Genomic DNA, 23,196 nt, shown 5'->3' with positions numbered 1-23,196 from the left:
TACGAAACGCCACTTCGCTAACTACAGACAAGATTTAATTGTATAGAAACAAGCCTGGGAAGCTTTTATAGTCAAGCCCACAGCTGGAGTCCACTCAGTAGGAATGATTTTCATGACAAAAATACTGCCAAATGAACAAACACTGCAGCTCAGCAGTGACAGGGCAAACAAAATCCAAATTCACACTACCTGAGTGCAGCTCACAAGCCACATGCAACAGCAGCCATACACGAGGCTGGCTCACCTCCACAGCACCTGCTCCTAGGTCAGGTCCAAACCTCCAAGAGTTAATCCAAGAAACAGTTGCACCTGGCGCAGGATTACCAGTGAAGAATTATTCAAGAGTAACCATGATCCAATCCAGCAGGTAATGCTCAATACACACGTGGCTACAGCCCAGCAGGAAACAAACTGCCTTTTGGGCTGCACTCCTAAAGGAGAATGTGACTAAACACTAAATCATGTCTTGGTGTGGAGGAGGTTGATCACCTAATCATGCTGATCCACAGACTGCTTTCACAGAAGGATCCCACCAAAGATAGGAAATAAGCTGGAAGCAAAGCCAAGGGACTGACAAGGTCCAAAAGATAAGCTGCTCGTTTCGGAGCATGAGAACAGCCTGCCTGACAAAACTAAAAACTGGTGTAGACCCAGGATTGATGACTACCACCCCCTAACTAGGTACTTGTCCTCCCAGTACCCCATACCACACAGCTGGCTTTCCAGGCCACTGGCAGAATACTCGCCCTGGAGAGTTTGTCAGATCCCTTACCCAAAGACATGGTAATATTTGCCACTAATCCACAGACCCACAAACACAAGCCGACAATGGCAAACCCCCTCTCACCTCGCAGCGATTGCCAGCTACACATAGCATCTTTGTGGCCATACTCTTTATGTCTTCCTCTACAGCCCAATTAAAAAGGCATCACGATATTTGGACGGCCTTCATTTTATCAGTGCAGACCACGGCCAAGGGATGCCCTAAGAGATGTCTAAAGCAACCACACTATTTTGAGCAAGGCAGAGAAAACTGCCCAAACGTGGAACTGCAGGAACTGCTCACCTTTGCACCAAGACTAAAGCAGGAAGCAGAGAGACTTCAGTTCACAGGGAAATAGCACGCGGCCAGCTTGCAAGTGCAGGAAGCATCACAAACCAGCATGTTTCCAAAAGACTACATCCATCCATCCACCCATAGTCATTCTGCACCCAAATTGGCAGCAGGAGTTGCGCAGCCTCCTGCCAGAGGGTAACTAACTGCGGGACACCACCTCATCACAGTGCTGGGGCTGCCAGACCCCCCGCAGATCCCACCGTTGCTTTATGAGCAGCTTAAATCCGTGCCTAGCCTGAGCAACACAGCTGGGTTTATGATTCTGTTTTAAAGCAAGCCTAAAACAGTGCTGTCCAGAGCAGCTTTCAAAACCAGCTAAAATCTGAAGCTCATCAAGCACTGAGATATGCTTACCAAGCTTCCCAAACAAGCACTGAAGAAAATCAGAGGATTTCTGAAAAAAAATGAAAGCTTTCCAGGAAACCTGCTTTATGATCTCTCTCTGTAACCCCAAGTCAGTGCTATCTTCGTACAGTAGAACTGAAAACCCATGACGTTTGCCTAGTTAATGCTCACAAAACTAACACACTAATGACAACTGCATACTGAAGGCCTGTGAACTCAAGCTGACAAAAATAAGTAGTATTAAAATAAGTTGCATTCCAATTATTTTCTGCTAGTTTTTACCTTCCATATGGCCAACATGCTGAACTTTTCAGCTGTATATCCACTTCCAACACAACAGCGTAAAATGATTTAAATATGAAACTGTACAGCACAAACACACGTCACTGCATCTCCCGTTTCAATGGCCATTTTGTGCAAAGCATCACTAGAACCTTTTGTGCAACTCAGCAGCATAAAAACATTTTTTGTCCTCAGGCTAGCAAGCAGCAGTTGCCATGGAGGCAGGTTAATAACAGCCCAATGATTTGCCCAGAGCTGCCTGTGATCTTGGCTACAGATTTAACACACTCTCAGAAGGAGGCCAGCTAAAACAAGGACTGAGATTATTCTCTAGGGAATGAATGCTATTAAACACACACACACACAAATATTCTTGCTAAAGGACAAAAATAGAGAGAAGAGAAAAAACCAGGAACCAGCTATTCTTTTAATCTCCTGGAAACTATCAGTCACAGGAAATTGGTAAAGGATAAACCTACATATGTACACAAATCGGCAATTGGTTGTTTAACGTATGAAGAACTGTTATACATTCTACCCAACAGTGTACAGGCTATTGCATATATGCAGGCGCTTAACCCATTCAATTTCCCATGTCAAATGGCAATTGTGTGGCTAAACCTTCTTTGGTGCTTTAAGTACAGCTTAAAGATTTAAACTCAGAAAAGCAAGGTAATGCAGAATAAATGGAAAGCAGTCTTAAAAAAAAAAAAAAAAAGCAGCAAGCACAATTCTCTGATTCTAACTCATCCTACTAAGGTCAAAGGAAATGACAAAGACAATGGGATGAGGTAGCTGTCTTGAGTATTCCCAGGGCTTGATCTAATAAGTTCACACATAGCTTTTGAAGCCCAGACTTGAAAAACTGAGACAGACACATGTTCACAAAGCCATCCCTTAGAGTGAAGCACGGAAAACGTGATGTAAGAGTGTCCACACCTCCTGGATAGAAAACCAGCCTGTCCTCTAATGTTCCAAGCTCCTCCTAGGTTGAATTAGTGCCTCAGTGTGTATCAGGTATGAACCACTGATCCCACAGTCAAGGTCATCACGGAAGAAAAAAAACGAAGAGCAAAGAAAACCTGAAAAGAGGTTTGAAAAGCTCTCCATTTTAAGGAGTTAAACCTCCAGGCTCCTGTGGCCATTTTCTCAGTCCTCACTCTTTTCCTTAGAAGTTTCATTTCTTCCCCTCCTGTAAGTCTGTCTTGCTGTTCTGGGAGATGAAGTAACAGGCACCATTTTTTTCTTATCACTTACTTCCCATAATAGTGTAATGCATTTTTAGAAATCCTGGCATATTGGACACCTGTCCAGTTAACACATGGTAAAAATTACACAGCATGTTCCACCACAGAACCACAATGTCTGTTGGCTTCAGTACCACAACTCAGGAAGCAAGTATGGAGGAATTCTTTCAATAAAAAGAAGGTTGCAAAGAACCCAACGGAAAGAAAAAGCACTTAGTGATGTGTCACTTTTTCACTTAGTGAAAAAGCACGTGATGACTGCATTTAACATCTTAAATGCAGGCATCACATGTAAATCAGGTTTATTTTCACACATCCACGAGAGCCTGGTTTTGGGAGTTTTACTCCCAATTCACAAATAAAAGTAAGAGGAGAACTAAGTATTTTACATTCACCCGTTTCCCCAGTGCTGAAGATTACCCAATACTAAGTGTGAATAATACCATCAGAGTCCTAAACCACCAGGGATCTTTGTCAGAAAATGAACTTTATGTCAATGAAAGCAAACGCCAATTTTACTTTCTGCGACCTACTGTATTTTTTAAAATCTCCATTCTGAATGGCTTATGCATGCTAGGATGTACCATTTCACACCTTACAGCATGATTGACAGCTACGAGGGAAGCAGTGAGGGATGCAGGAATATACTAATACCTCAAAAGCAAAACAGAATTTACCTCCTTCTTCCCTGTGTGAGAACAAGCCAGTACATGGCAGTAAGATAACTTTACTTCTCACATCTATCACCCACACCAGCAGCCAAGGGTCACTGGCAACAGTACAATAAGATAAAATATTTAATCTTACACGGGTAAGTTTAAAGCATGTGACAAATTTCTCTCCACACTTTAATAGGGGCACTAAAATAAAAAATGTTAAATCATTTGGAAGTCTTTGATGAAGCTCTATCCTTACCTATTCCTGTTGTTATTAAATTTTGCTGATTTACAAAACATGAGACAGAGCTAAAACCTCTGTTTTTAATTACAGTAAATGCTCACTCACCACACTTTTGGATTAAGTACATTAAAGATACTACATAAGTGATGAGCTCAAATAGAGAAAATCCTTTATTTTCCTCCCCAAACCCTCTTAAAGCTCTCCCAAAGAAAACTTCAACATCTCCTAATTTTGCCTTTTTGTCCTCCCCAAATCAGAAGCTGTGAAATTAACTTATACTGAAAATGAACTATTCATGAGAGCCAGAAAACTTAATGCAAGTGTACTTCAGTCTAGCCAGATTGACAATCGCTCCCCTGCATTCACATCCCCCTCTTCCAGAGTTGTTAATCAATAAATACTTCTTCCTAGCCAGCATAGTATCTGATGGAGTGATGGAGAAGATGTGACCTTTGGAGCCTGCAGCCACCAGGGCTACCACAAAAGATCAGTCCTGAAATCCAGCAAGACCACCGCTCTCATCCTTCACAGTGGCTAGCACAAGATGCTTCATTCAAGTGAAACGCAGTGAAATCAGGAGTAGTCTGATCCATCCAATAAATCTCATCCCAATCTCTACTATTTAAGAGCTACTTATAGAACAAGTAGCTCCTTTCTGAAGGTCATCAGCATTAACTGCAACTTGTCCAGATATTCTTGATAGCTATATGAGTTACTTGGTTTCAGCACTGTCATACAGTTAGTTTCCTCACTTTTGAAAAGGTATTTATTCTGTTACCAGTTTGAAGCCTGCCATCTTTAAACTTCATTAGACACTTACATTCTTGTGTAGCAGAGAACTAGAAACCATTGCTTATGCCTCCTGTGCCAGAACTGGCACAGAGAAAAAGAGAACTGGTGCACACTAAGAACAAGAATCTCACAGCCTGGAAGGACCATTAGCACATGCCTTTTTAAATCCACAAAGCATAAAGGATCTCTGTGGTACTGTGTGAATAATGATAATCAGCTGCACCTGAATACTCCAAAAAATAGAGTAAGCGTAGGTTTAAAATCAAGCACATTTTTTTTCTAACATGATTAACAGAAAAACCCCAAAACCTCAAAATGCAAACACCCTTGCAGAGGTTATCAATGTTCACCAACAGCAAAAGCAAATATTTTTTTTTTTCCTTTCAACCAAAGAAAACATGATATTTGAACTGGAGAAAAGGCTGTTTTACCAAGGCAAGATTCATCTCTTCAGGATGCTATTAAGTGACACAGAGAAGACTAAGAACAGACAGCAGTAAACATAACCCCCTTTTTTTCTTCTAATTTCAGGCCCAAACCAGCACTTATTATAGAAAAAAAAAAATCTGCATTCCCACTGCAGGAATCAAAGCTGTTTCATGCAAGGACAGATGATCTGAATGGTCTTTTACAGGCCTTATCCAATATATCTTCTTCAAATTTATTCAAATACACACACTCCCTATCGATATCATTCCCAGCCACTGCAAAACTCATTAAGCTCACAGGTGCACTGAAGGCATCTTTTCCAGACAGTGCAGTCCATGAAATATGAATCACTACATCCATGCTTATTGCAAATGCCCATCCCAGGTGTTTGCTGTGTGGGAGCAAGCAGTCAGACCTGCACAGGAAGAATGCTGCTGCCTCATGAGATAGTGAGGTGAGAGAATTGCTCTTGTCCAGCTTTACTGCTCTTTGACAAAGGTCAGGCAGAACTTTACTTGAATTAAAGTCTTCTCTGTTTTACCTTTGGCCTATGAAACAGTGGAAGCCACAAAGGAAGAAAAATACCTAATTTACACTTCGGAGAAGGCCTTACTTCAAACATCCTTGAGGATGGGTATTTTCTAGCTGTAAGCTAATTCTGCAGAAAAAATATTAAGTTGGTGATTTCAAAAAAGGACTTCTCACATATGAGACAGCTCCAGCAGTGCTGATACAAGCTTTGGCATTATTCTTCCTGGAGACTCGTTCTGGTGGTTTACGTACCCCAAAACAACCCCTGGGACTTCTGCACAGTCTGAGTACGTGGAAGGGCTCATTGGCACGCAGAGCTCAAAGTTCAAACACACTGCACCAGCAAGGGCAGCTGCTGCGCCAAACTGTGGCTGTAACTCTCAGCTGACATACCAACAAGTTACTGCTCAACGTGCCTGAAGAAATTCTTCCTTTCTGCCCTCACCTGACCTCCCTCCCCTTGCTTCACCTTTTTTTTTTTTTTTTTTTTGCCTTCTGGGAGAAACACTCACTCAGTAGGGTCAACAGGCAAGGACTGCTGCTTCAGTAGGTGCCAGCCCAGGTGGTAATTTTGGACAAACTCAAGCCAAAGAGGTAAGACAGATGAAGTGATGGGCAGACTGCCAGAGGTAATCAAAATGCCCGAAGGTCTAGACAAGCTTCCTGGGGGAAGTACAAAAGCACCTAAGCATTTCAGTCCCATGGGCTACTTTATCAGTTTTGTGAAATCTTCTGTAAGGACATTTGGGTTTCCTTGATTCAGCCATCCTCCAGATCCACTTGCACTTGACTGACATGATTTTTAAAGCTGACTTTAATCAAAGGTATCTTACCTGGAACACTGGAGTTGAGACTCTTAGTTCCACCTTTCTGGCAGCTGTAACTCACCTCACCCTCCATCAGCCTTCAGCACTCAGCAGGAGAGCAAGACTTCTGCCACACTGGATTTCAGCCACTGCTACCGACTGCTTCCCCAGTTGACTCCTCCCTAGCTATAAGGAAGCAAACAGAAACACAACCTCTCTCTCCCTAGAACTAAGGGGCCAAAAACTGTGTGTGTGGTGATTTCAGCCTGGCATATCTAAAATTTGGAAGGTAAATTCACCATTTCAGAGATAACTGAAGATACAGAGATCTTCCCAGATGTTTACCTAGCTATGGGTTTACTCAACTATGGAACTAGAGAAGCAGTAAGAAACCTGAACCACAACTGCAGAAGCCCTTTGCCCTGCAACAGCTTTCACACAGATGTTTTCCCCATTTGAGTGCTCACCACACCATTTGCAAAATTTAAGCTTGCTTCAGTAAGAGAGCAGGCTGTTTCAGCAAGATACTCCACATTTGCAGGCCCTTATGCGCTCACAAAGCAGCTGAAGCACCTCCCAGCATCTGGGGGAGGCAAGTTATGGGAAAAAAAAATAATAAAAAAAAGATACTCATAAAGCAAACAACGCCCACCCATCCTGGAAGAATGCCTACAGCTAAGCTTCTTGTTAAACAACCATTGCTAAGTTTCTCTTAGTAAAGAAAAAGATGGTACTCTGCTTCCTGGGAAAAAATTGTTGTAGGCGTTTTGAAAGGCTCATTAAACTTGCAGGTGTTCTGAGGATGTCTTGGCTCCAGCACCACAGTGAATATCCCACACTCTGGTCTTGTTGCTCAAGTGCCAGATTAAAGCTTAAAATGGGGAGGGGAGATCACATTGTATGTGGAGACCCTGGGAGAAGAGGTGGATACCACAAGAACTGCCATAGAGGTGCTCCCCTAGTGATGCCCTTTTTGGACACTGACAGAGGAGGCAAAGTAGAAATATCCGTACTATAAAGGCACCCAAGAAATAACATGTGTTGTCAAAGAAATGGAGAGTTTATCTCAGCACAGTAGCCAATGCCACCCAGGAGCAGCAGCAAACTGTGTGCCAGTACTGAAGGGAGGCATGTTACAGCTGTGACTTGTGACTAAAGTGACGTTTTCCCTCCAATCTAACGGAAAGTAGCAAAGACCAGTATTTTCACTGTGGCTAATCCATCACTGGCAGACTTGACTTACTAAAGACCTGTTCAGATCAGTTTCATTGCTGCCTAAAACCCTTTTAATTTCTTTTAAGTGCAGCCATTTATAGCACCTTCCCTTGAATTGGCATTTCTGGGCTTTGTTGATGGGGCATTTTTTACCACCATCAGCAAGAACTCTTTCATCTTCAACTCCTCCATGACAGACACCACATTTATCTGCATGTTATTTCAGGAAGATTCCCAAGGCAGCCTGAATAGGGTTCAGTTGCCTAAACAAGGGTTTCTAGCACCGTTTTAGGTGCCAGACTCCCAGATGCTACAACAGAAGGCTGTGTGTCTCCTCTGTGTCCTGGCTCATCTGTGAAAGCACATACGGACATGTCTCATCACCAGGGACAGCTGAAGGGGCACAAGACCCTGATAACCAGGCACCTGGCCTCCTCCCTCTGTCCTGCACAGCCCAGGAGGGCAGCATTCATAATCTATTGCTCCTTTCTGAAGCATTTCTTCCATTTACAAAATATCCCACATGCACTGATCTGAAGTTTGGGAATGTCTTCTGGCAGCCCCGAGTCTGTCACCCAGGTAATCTTTCATAAAGTATGGCCAAAATGAATATTGATACTGAAGATGGAGCCCATGATTTGCAACCTAAGTATTTGGAATAAAAAACAACCAGCAAACAAGCAAATTATTTTGAAATACATAAACATTTGAATCCTAAAGAACAAATATGTGTGAAAATATAATGGATAGTGGAAGGATGAGGCAGCAAGCTTTAGTGAATATTTCCCTGCAACTGCTGTTAAAAGTCTCTGATGTGGAGGCAGGCATCTCCAGCAAACAAGCTGTCAAGCAGGCTTCAGTCAAGCTGCTCCATAGAGAGAAGAGGACTGCTAGATAGAGCTAGCTGCAAATGCTATCTCTGAGCATTTATACCCTTTGCTGCACTAACCCTCAGTCAGACTGGAATTTTCCAATGCAATCAATCATGTGCTTGATTTCAGGTGCCTTTCTGAGATGCTTCACAACTATATTCTCCCAAAACTCTTGAAATAAATCTTCAGGAAAACAAAATAGGATCTTTTTGAGGTCTCAAGCCAGACATTGAAAGGACAGGAATGTGGAATCACTGAACCATTTTTAAAGCTTCAACTGAAATCCTCCTTTAGACTTGTGACATATGCACTTACTGCTTCTAACAAGGGGAAAAGGCAAACAAAACCACGGAATATTGTCTAGAAAGCATATTGTAGGAGACCGGTAAGTCAGATTTGCTGTCACTGCTTTAGTGCCAATTACTGCCTTTGTGGCTGATGAGTCTGATAAATTAATCTGCAAACAAACCCCATACCATGTTGTCTTATCTGTAAACAGTTTTGAAGCAATCGGACAGCACCGTTAAAAGCAAGGTGTACCTTACCACACATTAGTGTCTTTCAAGCATTAAAAAACAAATTTAAATTTACGTCAAGTATTCAATACAAAAGAACTAGACTCCTTAACAGCCTTAAATCAAAACAACAGAAGAACATTTATCTTACATTGTTAGGACTAGTGCAAAGCATTAGGTTTATGCTACTACCATTTCTGAACTCTCCATTTCCCTTTCACCCAGCCCTTTATTTACCTTGAATCCCCAAAGGACTAATATTGCCTCTCAATGCTGGCACATGATGGTACCGGTGTGGCCTTGAACTCCTGTACATCCAGTGGTACCTGCCAATTTCCATTTCTGGTCTGGTGATCACTGCCAATTTTAGGTGGTAAAAAGTCAGTGTCACCAGCAAGTTTCAGTTCAGTACTTTCAGTCATTTAACTTTAAAAATAAGAGCCCAGAAAAACACACTGTAGTTTCAGAACTGAAATAACATAACCTTACAAACCAAGGGAGAGGTCTGGAGGGACGATCGACAGGGAAATGCTCACACAGGTGTTAAGAAAGGTTGAATAGCTAAAACTCCATCTAGGATTTGAATTAAACACGTAAGGAAGGACTTTCTACTTCTTCCCCCACCCATTCTCATGTCTCCTTCTCTTTGTCCATGGCAAAGAGCTCTGCTCCAGAAGTAAAGAAAGACAAAGTCACGGTAAAGCACATTACCTTTTTCCTTTTTTTTTTTTTTTTTTTTTAAAAAAAGAGGACTCTAAATCTGTCAAAGAAGATGGTTATTGTCACATGTTAAGGTAGGACAAACACATGAGTTGGCTCCGTTACTCTATTAAAAAAAAAAAAAAGTCATGGGCTTTATTTCACATAAGCTTTGGTCATTTCCAAAAATCTGAACAGAGTATGATAAAACAGACTTATTCCAGGTTTACAATGGAGGCAGCAGTTATCCCTCTCCATCTTTTCAACGTACTGATGAAGCTCAGCAACAAGAGCCCACACGCATTAACACACCCAATGCACTTGCACACCCGCTGGCACAGGGCTTCTGAGCCCCCTGAAAGAGGCCACTAGCAAAACAACATCAAATCACTTTTCAACTTACATGTTCTCCCAGCACCACTATGGCTTTGTCAAGGCTGTCAGGGTGAGACAGACAGACCTTTATCTAAAACACACCACAGTCCCACTCTGTGGTGGCTAAATGAGAAAGTAACCATCATCTCCGGTCAAAATAAAACTGATTCAGTAGTGTTTGGGCAGTGAAGGTTATGGTGCTGAAAACCCATCTACTGTAGACTAACGAGATCAGAGACAAATTTCGGGGGGCAGGGAGAGTAGGGATGCCATAAATTACTGGCCTGTGAGGGGCTAGGAAGGTCCTGGACCCGGTCCCTCTTTCATGTGGTTTTGCTGCTGGTACAATCAAGAGTTTGGCACAGCTACATCTGCACACGTCAAGAAGAAAAAAAATAAATCTCGGCCTTGAATCCAGATGCTGGATCTAGAGATTTGAAACAAGAATTTGTTCGTCTCCTACACTGGCAAATGAACTCGAAACCTAAAACGGTCTTTTGGGTTTGGGATGCAAACTTATTATCAATGGCTCTCTCTAACAGGTACTTTGTGGCTTGGTATTTCTCCCCTCTCTGCGACTCACACGCAAACCAGCAAGCAGGCATCAGGTAGTATATTTTTCTTGAAAGTCATCATAATGTTTTGCATGGCTTACCCTTCCCTTCAGGAAAGGCAAATTCCCCATCTTATGAGCATAACCAAATTCAACATGTGTTGAAAGTACTGTTCCAAAATGACTGTGCACTGCTCAGGATGATATAATCTCCTTCTGCTTACGCAGGAACAATCCTGTTCGTAAGATCACAAGGAACACATAATAACTTTCCATTTTGTATCCAATTCAATAACAGATACTGCATACCATACCATACAATAAAGGTACTGCGTACCATTGTCTCCCCTCTCCCTCTCAACTGTCTGCTCCCTGCTTTTTTGAAGCTACTTACTGGACATGGATAGCAGATATAGGTTTGAAGATAAATTAAAAATTAGCAGCTGCAAGGACTTCCGGGAAGAAAAAAATTCTTCATTTGCACTGCAGCAGCACCTAAACCAAACCTCTGGCACCAAAAGGATTTTATCCTACCAGGCCTGAACTCACAATTCAAGACTTCTGTAGCAGCTATAAAAAAACACTTGCTCAGAGCAGGCAGCTGCCTTTCTCCCTTAGCCTGGGGACACACTAGTGAAGTCACCACCGTCTGCTGTGGGACAAACATCAAATCCTGAAATGCCACAACAGCACCTAAACTTTGTAGCATCATTTCTGTAAGTGAAAATATTCTGTGAGGTTGGGGTTTTTTTAATTAGCAATTTCTGGCTTTGTAATAACAGGGCTCCTTTCATTAGGGACCAGTTCAAACTGCATAAGGAATCTCATGTTTTCTACTGCTCTGCAAAGAGCCACTTAGCAATGGCTGTTTGGTAGCCCCTACTGCGTGCCTGGAACAACCTACCGAGAGTATCTTTTGGTGACTTTGCTGGGACCCACCCAGGCCCACTCGTGCAAAATCACCACCAGGTCAGAAGCCCCACAGGCTTCAGTGGCATAATTAACTACTGCACACAGTACATACGAGTTAAGAGTTTAACTCTTAATTAGTCAGGAAAGGAAATAGGCTTAAATGGCTTTTTTACCTTTTGCTTTTTGAGGAACTAACTACACTAATTGCATTCCCAGCTCTAGGTTACAATACCCTTCACGCACAGCCAAGCTCATGCAGCTCGAGGCCTCCTGTCAGAACCAGGTTGTACTTGATCCTGCACAGAGGCAGCAGCTACAGAACTGACAGTGTTTTCATGTCACACCACGCAGGCACACCAATGGTAACCATGGTGTTCAATATTCATTGGGATGAATCATCTTGCACGGCTGTAATAAAATTCCCAGTGTCCAACATCCTCACACTTGCTGCCTTTAGCATACCATTTTAGAGGAAACAAACAGTTACGACATTCATCTGTCGCAGCTGACAAAGCAGTCCACAGGAGCAAAATGAGGGTTGTTGTTTATGACCTGGCAGTCTGGTGATGAATACTACGCTAGGACCAAGGCTGGCCAGAAAATGGGGAAGGGTCAGAGTAACTGAAGGGGGCACTCCCCACCCCTCTTCACTCCCCTCTTTAGCCCATTTGCTCCCACTGCGGAGTCCATTGTGCACGCACCGTGCCATCTGGGTTTTTTCTGCCCCCGTTACCATATCCCGTGGCACATATGTCTGGGTTTTCTGTGTTCATGAGGTCATTCAGACCAGTATGAGTACGTTCGAGTGCTTTCCAACCCCCTCCTATTTAGAAACCAAATCCTATTCATTAAAACCTAAATCACTAAGCCTGCCAAATTATTATCCCCAGAATATCGTGTGTCCCAGATTCTCCCTGGGCTGGACCTCTCTTCCTACAGCCATATTCTTCAGGGACTTAAAGCAGTTATTGTTTTCAGGGGATGTGAAACATCAATAAACTGCTTGAAACAGGAAAAATTATGCAGCATACTAAAAATCTTTCAATGGCTCAACAGCTGTGATATTGCTGTGTGAGCCTAACATTAAAGAGGTATGTTTGAAAATTTTGGTTAATAACCATAACAAGTATATGAAAGAAAAAGACAATTTTTTCAATCTGCTGTAATGAAAAATACATCTATCTGTGATGCATCAAAACGTAAGCTTGCTGAGTAAAAAGAACTTCACTAAGTGAAATAAATTGCACCTTAATTCACTCCTTTCTCATGTCACATATCAGCAGCATCATTTACACTATCGCACACAGTTGTACAGTTGTGCTTAAGAGAAGTAATTCCTTTCTCTTTTTGACTAGCATATACTCGTCTATTTAGAATCTAAAAGCAGGAAGATTGCTTCATATGTGATGAAAATAATAAAGCTCAGAGCCATTCCTGAGCACGAGGTCTTCTTTCATTGAGAGCACATTAGCAGGGAAGAGCCAATTAAAAGGAACCTTTGGTACAACTGCTCGAGCTGGTTTTCATTATTCCTCAGCAGAGCATATGCAATTTGAACATTGTATGTATTCATATAAGGAAACCAGATCCTAGTGTAATGGCTTTCTTCCATCCTCCCATGTGTAACTGGTGAATTCACCATGGTCATCCACAGTTGGGTTTTTGTTTAGGTTTTGGGGGGTTTTTTGATTGTTTGTTTGGTTGGTTTTTAATTTTGCAACTTGGTAGTATTTCTCATAGTTACATGAAAAGGGAAACTTCTTGTCTCTGTTAATGTGTATCAGGATCTATATCCTTCACTGCTGATGCAAAACGGCATTTCATTTTTCTTACTTATTCCACCTCAGTAAATCTGGCTGCCCAGTCCTCACGTTTTGATTAAATTTAATGCCTGCAAGATAAACCCTGTCATTTGTAATAATTTGTAAACCTTCATCTTTAAAATGCATCCAATCTGTCCCCCAGCCCTGTAAAGTATCTGTTAAACATTTTGCTTCAGCTCGCTCATGGTGTTCTCCTCTGATAAGGGCTGCTGATACGCAGCATAAAGCTGCCTTATTTCTTATCTCCATCAACATGGGTGTTGTTCCATTTCCAATTAAAAAAAACTGGGGCAGCAGCCACTCATCTGAGTACAGAGAAACAAATGTCTGATAAACACTGAATCCATCAGCTGGGTAGTATCACTGCCTGAATCAGACAGAGAATTCATGAAAATAATCATTAAAATATAAAACTGGAATTCATACACAATATAGCAAACTTTAAAAATCTACAATCGATCATTTTCATTCATTAATCAGTCATTATTCATAAAGCGTATTAGCATGTGTAAATTGTCTCAGCTACACTGCAGTCCAAAATAGCTGGCCATCCACCTTTGCCACAGGGATGGGAAACACAAACTAGTACCTACGTGACACCACATTCAGATCTGACTGTATTAGGTCTTCGAACTGAAAATAGATCTCACTGCTCATCCCAAGCGCTTGGGCAGTATAGCTCTCCAGTGTTCTGAGTATGGGGAGCCCTGTATATAGACATCACATAGTCCTAGCCCAACTTCCTCCAAGTATTTTTTCTATACAATTACAGTATATCATTGAGGAGGTTCTTGCATTAAAAAACACAACCTGGAAACCTGTAGTTTAAAATTCTGGTAAAAGGAAAAAAAACCTCTTAGCTTAAAAGTACAATTCGCTATTAGTTAAATGCAGATCCTTTCCCTAGAACCAGGCAGTGCAAAGCATACTGTGTGTGAGCCTGAATAACCAAAGTGAAATGATTAGGATCTTCTCTTGCTCAGTCTTGGCAATAGCGACATCCCCCAAACCCCTTCAAATGCTGGTTTATCTCCTTGTACTCTGCAATTAATTTCTGGAAGGAAGAGTTAAAAGACTTTGTGATAGCACTTCAATTGCTTCAAGCTGTGGCAGTTGCCTTGCTATCACTGGATCTAGGGCATCTCATAAAAGACAGCCTTTACACTACATCCAGGTGGGATCTTCAAGGAAGAAGCAAATGTTGCAAGCCTGGCAAGCGTGTAAGGCCTGGCAAGCCGGAGATCCAGCCCAAACAGTAAATGGACACATTTTTGAAGGGGTCAGCTTCTGTTTTATACCCCAAAATGAAGCAGCAGTGTTTTCCAGGAAGTTTCTTCACACAGAGAAAAAGCTCATTTTTCTCCATGGGAGCGGCTGGTGAAAGAGCCCTTTTGAAAAATCATGCCATCTCAGAGGTACCCAGCGCCTCCTGAGCCCATCTAAAATCCTGAATGGGCTCAACAGTCTTACCACTTTGGAAAATCTGCCCCCCAAAACAGAATACACTTCCTTCATCACCGCTTCATGGCAGTAACTTCACAGAAGGATCTGGGCTATTTATTTTGCTATTGAAACTAGGAGTAGGGCTGTTTCAGCTTCCTGCTTTTTAATTCACTGTAAAACATACTAGGAATTTAAATGAATAGAAATAAAGACCATAACATGAGAGATCATATGTTACTTTCAGAAATTAGGAAACTGGCAAGAACAAAGCCTTGACATGTTATATACACATACCTACGTAACAGATCCAAAGTATGAAATTATCACAGAAAAACTAGGAAATGGTGGTAAAATTAAGATAGGAATTTCCCCTGCCTGTGTCCTACAAATGCAACGTATCAACCACCGTGACTTCGTAACTGATTTACTGTTCTACATGTGCTTTCATTCTCGCCAAAATAAAAGGCAAACCATAAACTCATCATAAACAAACTCAGCAACACATTTTGTTTTGCACAGTTGCTAAAGCGTACGGGTAACTTTTGTTGGTGTTTATTGCACATGAGTTCTATCAGTTTAAGAGAAACTCATCAATCAGAAGAAAAAATAGCTGTAATTTTTGAAGAAACCTCCATAAGTTCAAGGTGGTTTTGTAGTCAAGGTATTTAGGACATTTTGTACATTAATTACTCAAAATCTGCACTGAGGTGGGTTATTGTCCACAAACACTAATAGCTTTCAGAGTTTAATCTCTCATCAGTGGACCTCCTTTTGTGAAATCCCTAAGGGATTATGTAGTACTATGTCTAATCACTTGACAAATTTCATTTACTTGAAACTGAAGCTAGCTTTGAATTATACAAAGTGTGTAGGTAGAAGCAGAATCAAAGTAGGAAAACAAAATCTGGTACTGGACAGTACTGGGATTTATCATTATGTTAATATCTGAACTGTTTAACAATAAAGGAAGCAATTCAACTTGGGGAAATGTATTAGTCGTGTATCAGCTGCTTATGCCTATGAAATAACGCTTATAAATGACACAACAGCTTCAAAAGTATAGCATAAGTCACGTAAAAAGGAAGTGGAAATTGTAATAATTTTGTTACTGCTATATTTATAAAAAAAAAATATTGCTATGATTTGTACAGTGGTCTGCTACACTGAAGAGGGATGTTTATTTGGCATAAATTGTATGACGCAGAAACAAAACATCCTTTACTAGTTGGATTTACCTTCTCAAGTTCAGCACTCCAGATCAAATAAATCACCTGTAACGCTGGGATGGATGAAACGCCTCTCATTCTGTGCTGCCATCTCCCTACTGCAGAACCACTACACCATAGAATTGTTCTCTCCATTAAGCAGCAATTCTAGTGATTAACACATCGTGAAATCTAACGTGAAACTCACTGCATTATTCCCCATTATCATAGTGCAGGCAGATCTCTACAAAAGCAAAATTTGCCACATGACACCACAGAAAAGGAAAAGGAATTTAAAAATAAGAGTAGCATTTGGCATCAAGCTAACTACAGGAAGATTGTGTGATGTTATAATTATTGTATGTTATTATAACCTAGGTCTCCCACACGGCATTGCAAAGCCTCAGTACATGGCTAGCCTCCATGAAATCACCACATTACAGCTCTGAAAACGACATGCAAACATACAGGCACATGCTACCTCTGCAAACCAAATTTACCAGAATCCACCAAAGACGCAGCAATAACAAGACTTCTGCAAACATCATTTTGGGTAGGGTTAGGACAGATTCAGAGCAAATACAGATGCAGACAAGAAAGATTGCTGCTCTATTAATTTGTTGTCAAGCCATGCAGGAAAGGAAGGCTGAAAGCCCAAAGATGCCGTAATGATTGTTTAAGGGTTATTTGAAAAAGTGACAAAACTGGCCTAAACCTCTTTAAGCCCCCTGAATGAAAAGATTTAAACAGGCTATTGTTAGACCCCTGGGTACCTTTTTTCTCTTGGCTTTGTTCTGCATTTTCCTCCGCTGCAGTTTCCATGGCTGGCTTCATACCATCCACCAAAAATGCTGCCCCCCCCTCCCCCCCAAGCAAGCACTTTTTCTCTTCGCCTCCTTTCTCTCTCCCTTCCGTCTCCTATTTACAGCGGCGGTGATTGAGCGGCTCTGTTCTCCCCTACAGTAGATTACAGTCCTTTCCAAAACGCCAGAAAAGTCTTGTCAGCTTCAATTTCGCTCCGCTGACTGGTCCATGAGGAGCTGTGCCAGAAAGCGCTCAGCCATACGTCACCGCGGTCCCCAGCTATAAAACAGCCATCCTGCGCCCAACTGTGCCCCAGCTTGCCACATTGTGGGGACCAGCAGCACCAGCTTGCACCCCCTTCCCCTCACCCTCTGCTCTCCCCCTCTTTCCCCGTGTCCCAAGGCTCCCAACGAATGTTAATCAATTCTCTGGGCAGTGAATGGATTGGTGACATCGGGCGGGGAGATGCAGGCGAGAAAGAAAGGAGCCCCCCGGCTGCCGTCTCTAAGGGGAGTGCACGCCAGCACACAATCACAAGGCTCCCTTTCCCATGGGACCTCGTTATTATGCTTCACATTTTGATTTATTCCACATGCCCTCTGCTCTTTCAAGGGGTGGGGGGTGATGGGTCTGTTCTCTCCGTTTGCTTTCTTTGCCAAGTAAGTTCCGCTCACCCACGGCAAAAGACTGTGAGAGAAGCAGAAAAGCAAAAAAGTACATACATATGTACATGGAAAACCTAAATTCTTTCTCTGACGAGCAAGCATGATGTAAAGAAAACCACACAAAAATCCAAGCAAGCAGAAAGGAAACAAGTTCAAGCGACCTGAAATGCACGTGCAATACTTTATAAGAAAACACAGCTTGGGTTTTAAAAGGATGGCTGCCATTAGAGACCTAAAGCCGTGCTTAGAAGTGAGTGCAGAGCTGCTGTTAAGCACGTTTGATTTCTCCCTTAAATCCAGAGTGCAGCATGATCTAACAAACCGTACTGACCTGGTATGGTTTGTTGCACTGCGTGGGTGACTTCAGGTCACCCCAAGCCGCTCTGAGCAGCCCCATGCTGGGGAGCCACAGAGCTGGGCAACACCATGTAGGGGTATTATTCACCTTCCAAACGCCAAGGTAACTGACATATTTAAGGGCGTACTGTACTAAGGCTAATTAACCTTGCCTATCACTTTGCTTGTCTCATGGCCTCAGTGCGCTGCACTGCACAGGGCAGACGTGCCCAAAGGCATCCCTTTTTGTGCATAGGATGATGGAGCAACCATGGAGTAATGCCCTTTGTGGTATGGCAGGCTTTGGGGGTCCAGCTGCCGCAGCTGATTCTGCGGGCTGCAAAGATGCCTAGCAGATTCAGCAAATACTGGGGATGTTAAAACCTACACACTGCATGTTTCATGAAACAGATTCAACAAGAGGAGTGGGAAGAGGGAAGGAGTCCAAAGATCTGTAGCTGCAATTCAGCCTCTTCTGGTTTAAGGTTGCTACACCCACAATTTTGCTGTGCATTTTTATTTCTATAGGTGCCTAGTGAAAAGCACAAAACCCCTCAAACCCAACCTTTAGAGAAAATTCCCTTCTCTTGCAAGAAATCAGTCCACAAATGCCTCTTCTCTCACCGTGGCCTCCATAGTTGTTACTTTGCTTTGGACATTACTGCTCAGACATATGCTTCGGCCCAGCTGCCAAGAGGTCTTGGACCTATACTAAGGTTTTGTACCACAGCATCAAACCTTGATGTCAAGCATTTGCATAAAAAGGTTTCTTGGAGTCCAGGAAAAGTCTGCAGTTGAAGCTCCCATCTCAGCAGACCTTTTTATAAGCAGAATGAAGTTAAATTTGTAGAGGAGACGAAGTATCCTCAGGAACCAACATGAAACAATGGGTTGGGTTTCTGAAGGTAATCAAATCAGCAGCCCTAGTAGAGACCTCAAGTCAGGTGCAAGACCTGTTTTCCAACCTCCTTCTCCAATGCCCACATAGCAGTCCATGCACATATTCATATCCCTGACCAGCAAGACCACACACTGCAAACACGCTCCCTCAAGGAAGCAGCTGAAAGGTGAAACTGCAGGTGATGTGTTTGCTGTATTCTTTTAACTATTACTAAAAGTTAGGAAAGACAACTTATTCACATTTGGGATAATGATTATACAAAGAAAATGTTCTACAAAGAGTGGGTTTCCCCCCATTTAACATCAGTAAGATTGACAATCCATAGCAAACATGCCCTACTTGCTGAAAGTCAACAAAAATTTTAGTCATTGGTCAAAACAGTTGATTGCCTCTGACATTACAATTCTCTTCTTGGAACTTCTGATTGTTCAGTCAGTACTTCTGCTCGCGGCTGTCACAGTCTAGATCTCTGTTTCTTAATGTTCTCAGCTTACTTCAGAAGGTCTAAAAGTTTAAAAGGTTGAAACCCCTCTTCTGACCACTGCAAGTTACAAAAGGCCTGTTCAGAAATTAATCAAGTGGTATAATAGTAATGCACTTACTAGTATAAGTATACAAAAAATACAAACGTCACCAAGAAATTTCCTTTCTTTACACAGAAAATACGTTAAACAGAACCTTTGGTTACAGACTGTCCCCTGAGGAAACCTAATGAAGCCCTCCACTCTATGTCAGTTCCTTCAAACAGCTACGTACTTTCCTGCTGGCAAGCAGATTTTGTTAGGCAGGCTCAAGACTTCAGAGCAGATGTTTTACAAACACAAAACCAACAGGCTGGGAGACTATTTCACCTGCTTTCTTTGAAGATAACTCCTCCTCCAAAAGAGCAACGAAGAAATCACAGTAGAATCATAGAGTGGTGGTTTGGGTTGGAAGGGATCTTAAAGGATCATTTATTTCCAACCCACCTGCTACGGGCAGGGCCACCTTCCACTAGACCAGCATCAACTTCGCCAGAGCTTGAACTGAAGACTTCAGAAGCCATCAATCCCAACTATTCAAATGCATTAATTGTACCTACTAAATCATCCTCTAAAAGCTTCAAGTGATGCACAAGTGTAAAGTTCTCCCCCCTCCCTTCTTACTGCTTTCCAGATTGCTGTAATATATGATGGGTTTTAAGCACTTATCATCTTAAGTCATTTCTCAATCATCAAACCTCTGTCCCATCGTTGATAAACACAGTAGATAAAATAAACTATATGCTATTTCCTCCAATGCATGGGTGCTGAGCTTGCACTTCGAGCATTAATCTCAGCCAGCAAGATGTCTCATCCTGTGCTCCCTCCCTTAATCAGATACATCTTTTTCATAATATGTGGTGAGACTGGGAGACATCAAGTCTATGACTATGACAACACGACAAAAGACAGAGCCACAGAGGCAGAAATTACAAAAAAATTCTTTAAAGATCTATATTCAGCAAAAGCCTACTATGCAGATCAGGCTGATTTAGATAACCAGCAACCAGGGAAGGCGACTAGTCACATTTCAGGAGTTCTGCCCAGCATTTTATTTGCAGACCAAAATAAAAATGAGGACAAGGACTGAGCAGTAAGGGATTCTGCTGCTAAAGCTCTAAGCCTAGAGCCAAACCTCAGGAGGAATAGCAGTGGAGCAAAGTATGTAAAAGCACTGCAGACCAAGTCACATCCACTGCAAAACAGTAAAAAAAAAAAAAAAAAAAAAAAAAAAAAACACACCACCCAAAAAAAGACATTTTAACCTATTTTATCTAGGTTTAAAAAATAACATTTAATCATTTTGCTCAGTCAAGAAAAATACCACAATTGCACAAGTTAAAAAATGTATTAAACCCCCAATTCTGTTCACGTGCCAATTCCTTTTGAGTATCTATCTTGAATGTCACTGAATCTAGTTTACATTCCTGAAGGCTGAGGAGCTCTATCATAAGCTACAGCAAATTCTTCACAAGCTTTCAGGAGATGAATACACACTTGCCATTTTTACAAAGGCTTTGCAGAGCTGTAATAAAGAGTGTTCTCACATACTTCAAGAGCAATTTGGGATTAGCTTATGAGATCCGAGACTCAAAAGTTAAAATACAGAAACTGTCCCTCAAACAAGATTGACATGTATTCCAAACAACTAATTTTAAAGACAACTTGCAGAATACTTTTTTTTTTTTTAAAATTTGCAAAAATATTCAAAAGAAAGAACAAATACACATGCAGCCACTCGGCGTGTCTCTCAACATAATTGCTTATGTTCAGACTAGCTTTAGACCAGTTACCTAAGACTTGAGTGCAAAACCCGATCTGAATGCTTATGCAAAAGCAAACAAATTTTCCATATGGGTAAAATCAAAGCATGATAACAGGCTTTTAGTTATGCAGCAGCCATACACCTGGCAAGTACTTTAAAAAATAAAATAAAATTGGGGCCTGTTATTATTAGGAAAATGAAATCCAAATTTAAGAACAAACAACAATGGAAAAACCCTGCACTTTTAACACAGTATAAAATATAGATTACTAAAAAAAGATGAGCCTGTACTGCACTTAGGGATCCCGATCTCGGATTTCTGTAGAAAGGGCAAAACTAAAAGCTTAAGCATGGATAGTGGTTATCTTTGCAACCAAAGAAAATCACCGAGTTAACTGATGCAGGCAAGTCCAGGAGGGTGAGCAGAACTTAACAGTGTGAAGGCGCCAGTCCTGTGACCCCCTTATTAAAGTCACATGAAGGCAGCAATAACCACTGCCAAGCTAAGTGCCTGGCAGCAAGTAGGCAGGCAAAGTAGGTATCATTCAGTTGTTGGGTTTCGTAGATTTCTCTGGCTGGCCTGTTAGCTTCCAGCTGGACCACGGCTTTAGTCCACTGCAGTCAGAGCCACTGGTGAGAATCAAAGGCAATAAACAGCCTAAATCCAGAACATACATGGACGGCTAACCTTTATTTGGAACATACAGGGGGAAAAAAAATCCCTTAAAGAGTGAATAGATGGTTCTGTATGGCTTTTCCAGTAGCTAAGTCGCATCAAGTCCCAGTCTCAAAGATGATGGCAGAGACATGAAAGCTACCAAAGAAAAAAGGCTTAAGAGCTATAATCAGTCAAAATGAAAGCAAAAGTTGATCATGCAGCTGGGAGGTCCATTTCTGCTTATAAAAGGGAGTCAACAGCATGTAAGTAGTAAAAAAGAATTCTAGATATTACTTCTGTCCTAACTAATGGCTTTAGCAAGGTTTTCCTGGGTATAAGAAACTTGTATTTAAAACCCAGACCTGGGGAAAATAATTCAGAACTGTGACAGAGCACATGGGTATACGAACCGTGCCAGACTTTTGAGGAAAAGCAGTAAGAAGGAAAACAAAATAGGCTACATTTGAAACTGAGCTGGAAGCAACCTCACCTCCCGCAACCCTCTCCTCTATGAGGCTGCCTAGAGTAGCACCATGCTCTTGGCAAACCATAAAGAAATACGCTGACAAACTAGAGGCCATCTGTAATACAGCTGAAATAGCATGGAAATATAGGAAACAAAAGCAAAGATGTCCTAGCATCATCCCCAGAAGCAGCTTTTATTCAGCAAGCAATGTTCAGAGTGCCAGCTCTGATGGTCATCTTCAGTTTCTACTCCAGCTCAACAATTTTATGGCAATATGTATAGTTTCTTACAAGTGTAATGTATGGCAAGTTTCAAATGCTCTAAATTTAAAATTAGACAGCAAAACAAGGCTTTGAGTTACCCAATCTTATATACATTTTCTGTTCAGCAGTGGCAACAAACTCACATGACTAATATATGAAGCCCTTCAACAGTGCTTCAAACACTCCTCCATCATTTTATGGGCTAGGTTCTTGATTTTGGCACACATAACCACCTTTTTTTTTTTTGCACTTTCTGTCACCTTCACAACAGAAAGGAGATTCTCAGCTGTCATGCCTCTGCCTTGAGTCACGCATTTGGTAGCAGCAAGAATGCTGCAGTGCAGCAGCAAAATGGTATCTTCAGGTCTTTTCTCTTTATTCCCTTAATTCTGCACCTGGAAGACAATCCAACCTACTTAGCTTTTGCTATGAACTCTCTTCTCCAATACTGTTGCCAAAGCCTACTGCCGCCTCAGATGAATAACAAGAGTTCCTAAATACCTGGCCATACTGAAGTAACATCCTAGATATTTATGTCGCACTTGCTAGCAGTTATGTGCCTCTTGTACTTGTAGAAGAGCTATTTCTGCCAGAGTTTTAGAAGGCAGCAAAGGTATCATTATACTACACTCCTGCAAATACAGCTGCTTAATCTCAAATATGTGAGAGTTTGAGACAGGATTGGTATTAGGAGGGTAACTGTTGAATTTTTTTCTCTATCTAAAAATAAATCTAAACTTCGGAGTTCAACCTTGA

General features: G+C 41.7%; 1 protein-coding gene across 8 annotated transcripts in view; it reads right to left on the bottom strand.

Annotated features, from left to right (window-relative positions):
- Nucleotides 1-23,196, bottom strand: part of GPM6B (glycoprotein M6B) — a 112,065-nt gene that overhangs the window by 16,231 nt on the left and 72,638 nt on the right. For 2 of the 8 annotated variants that reach the window (XM_080375707.1, XM_080375708.1), the window contains exon 2: nucleotides 9,289-9,408. The exons of 2 other annotated variants lie outside the window; for them this stretch is intronic. In XM_080375707.1, coding sequence (XP_080231833.1) covers nucleotides 9,289-9,408 — 120 coding nt within the window. Of the gene's footprint in view, nucleotides 1-9,288; nucleotides 9,409-16,834; nucleotides 17,698-23,196 lie in introns of those variants that run through there. 4 more of the 8 variants (XM_080375706.1, XM_080375709.1, XM_080375710.1 and 1 more) reach the window with 4 other exon arrangements.

The sequence above is a fragment of the Falco punctatus genome (genome assembly GCF_963210335.1).
Source record: "Falco punctatus genome assembly, chromosome: 2".
Taxonomy (NCBI): Eukaryota; Metazoa; Chordata; class Aves; order Falconiformes; family Falconidae; genus Falco; species Falco punctatus.
Note: the sequence above shows the minus strand (reverse complement) of the source record. Positions and strands in the feature narration are given on the sequence as shown.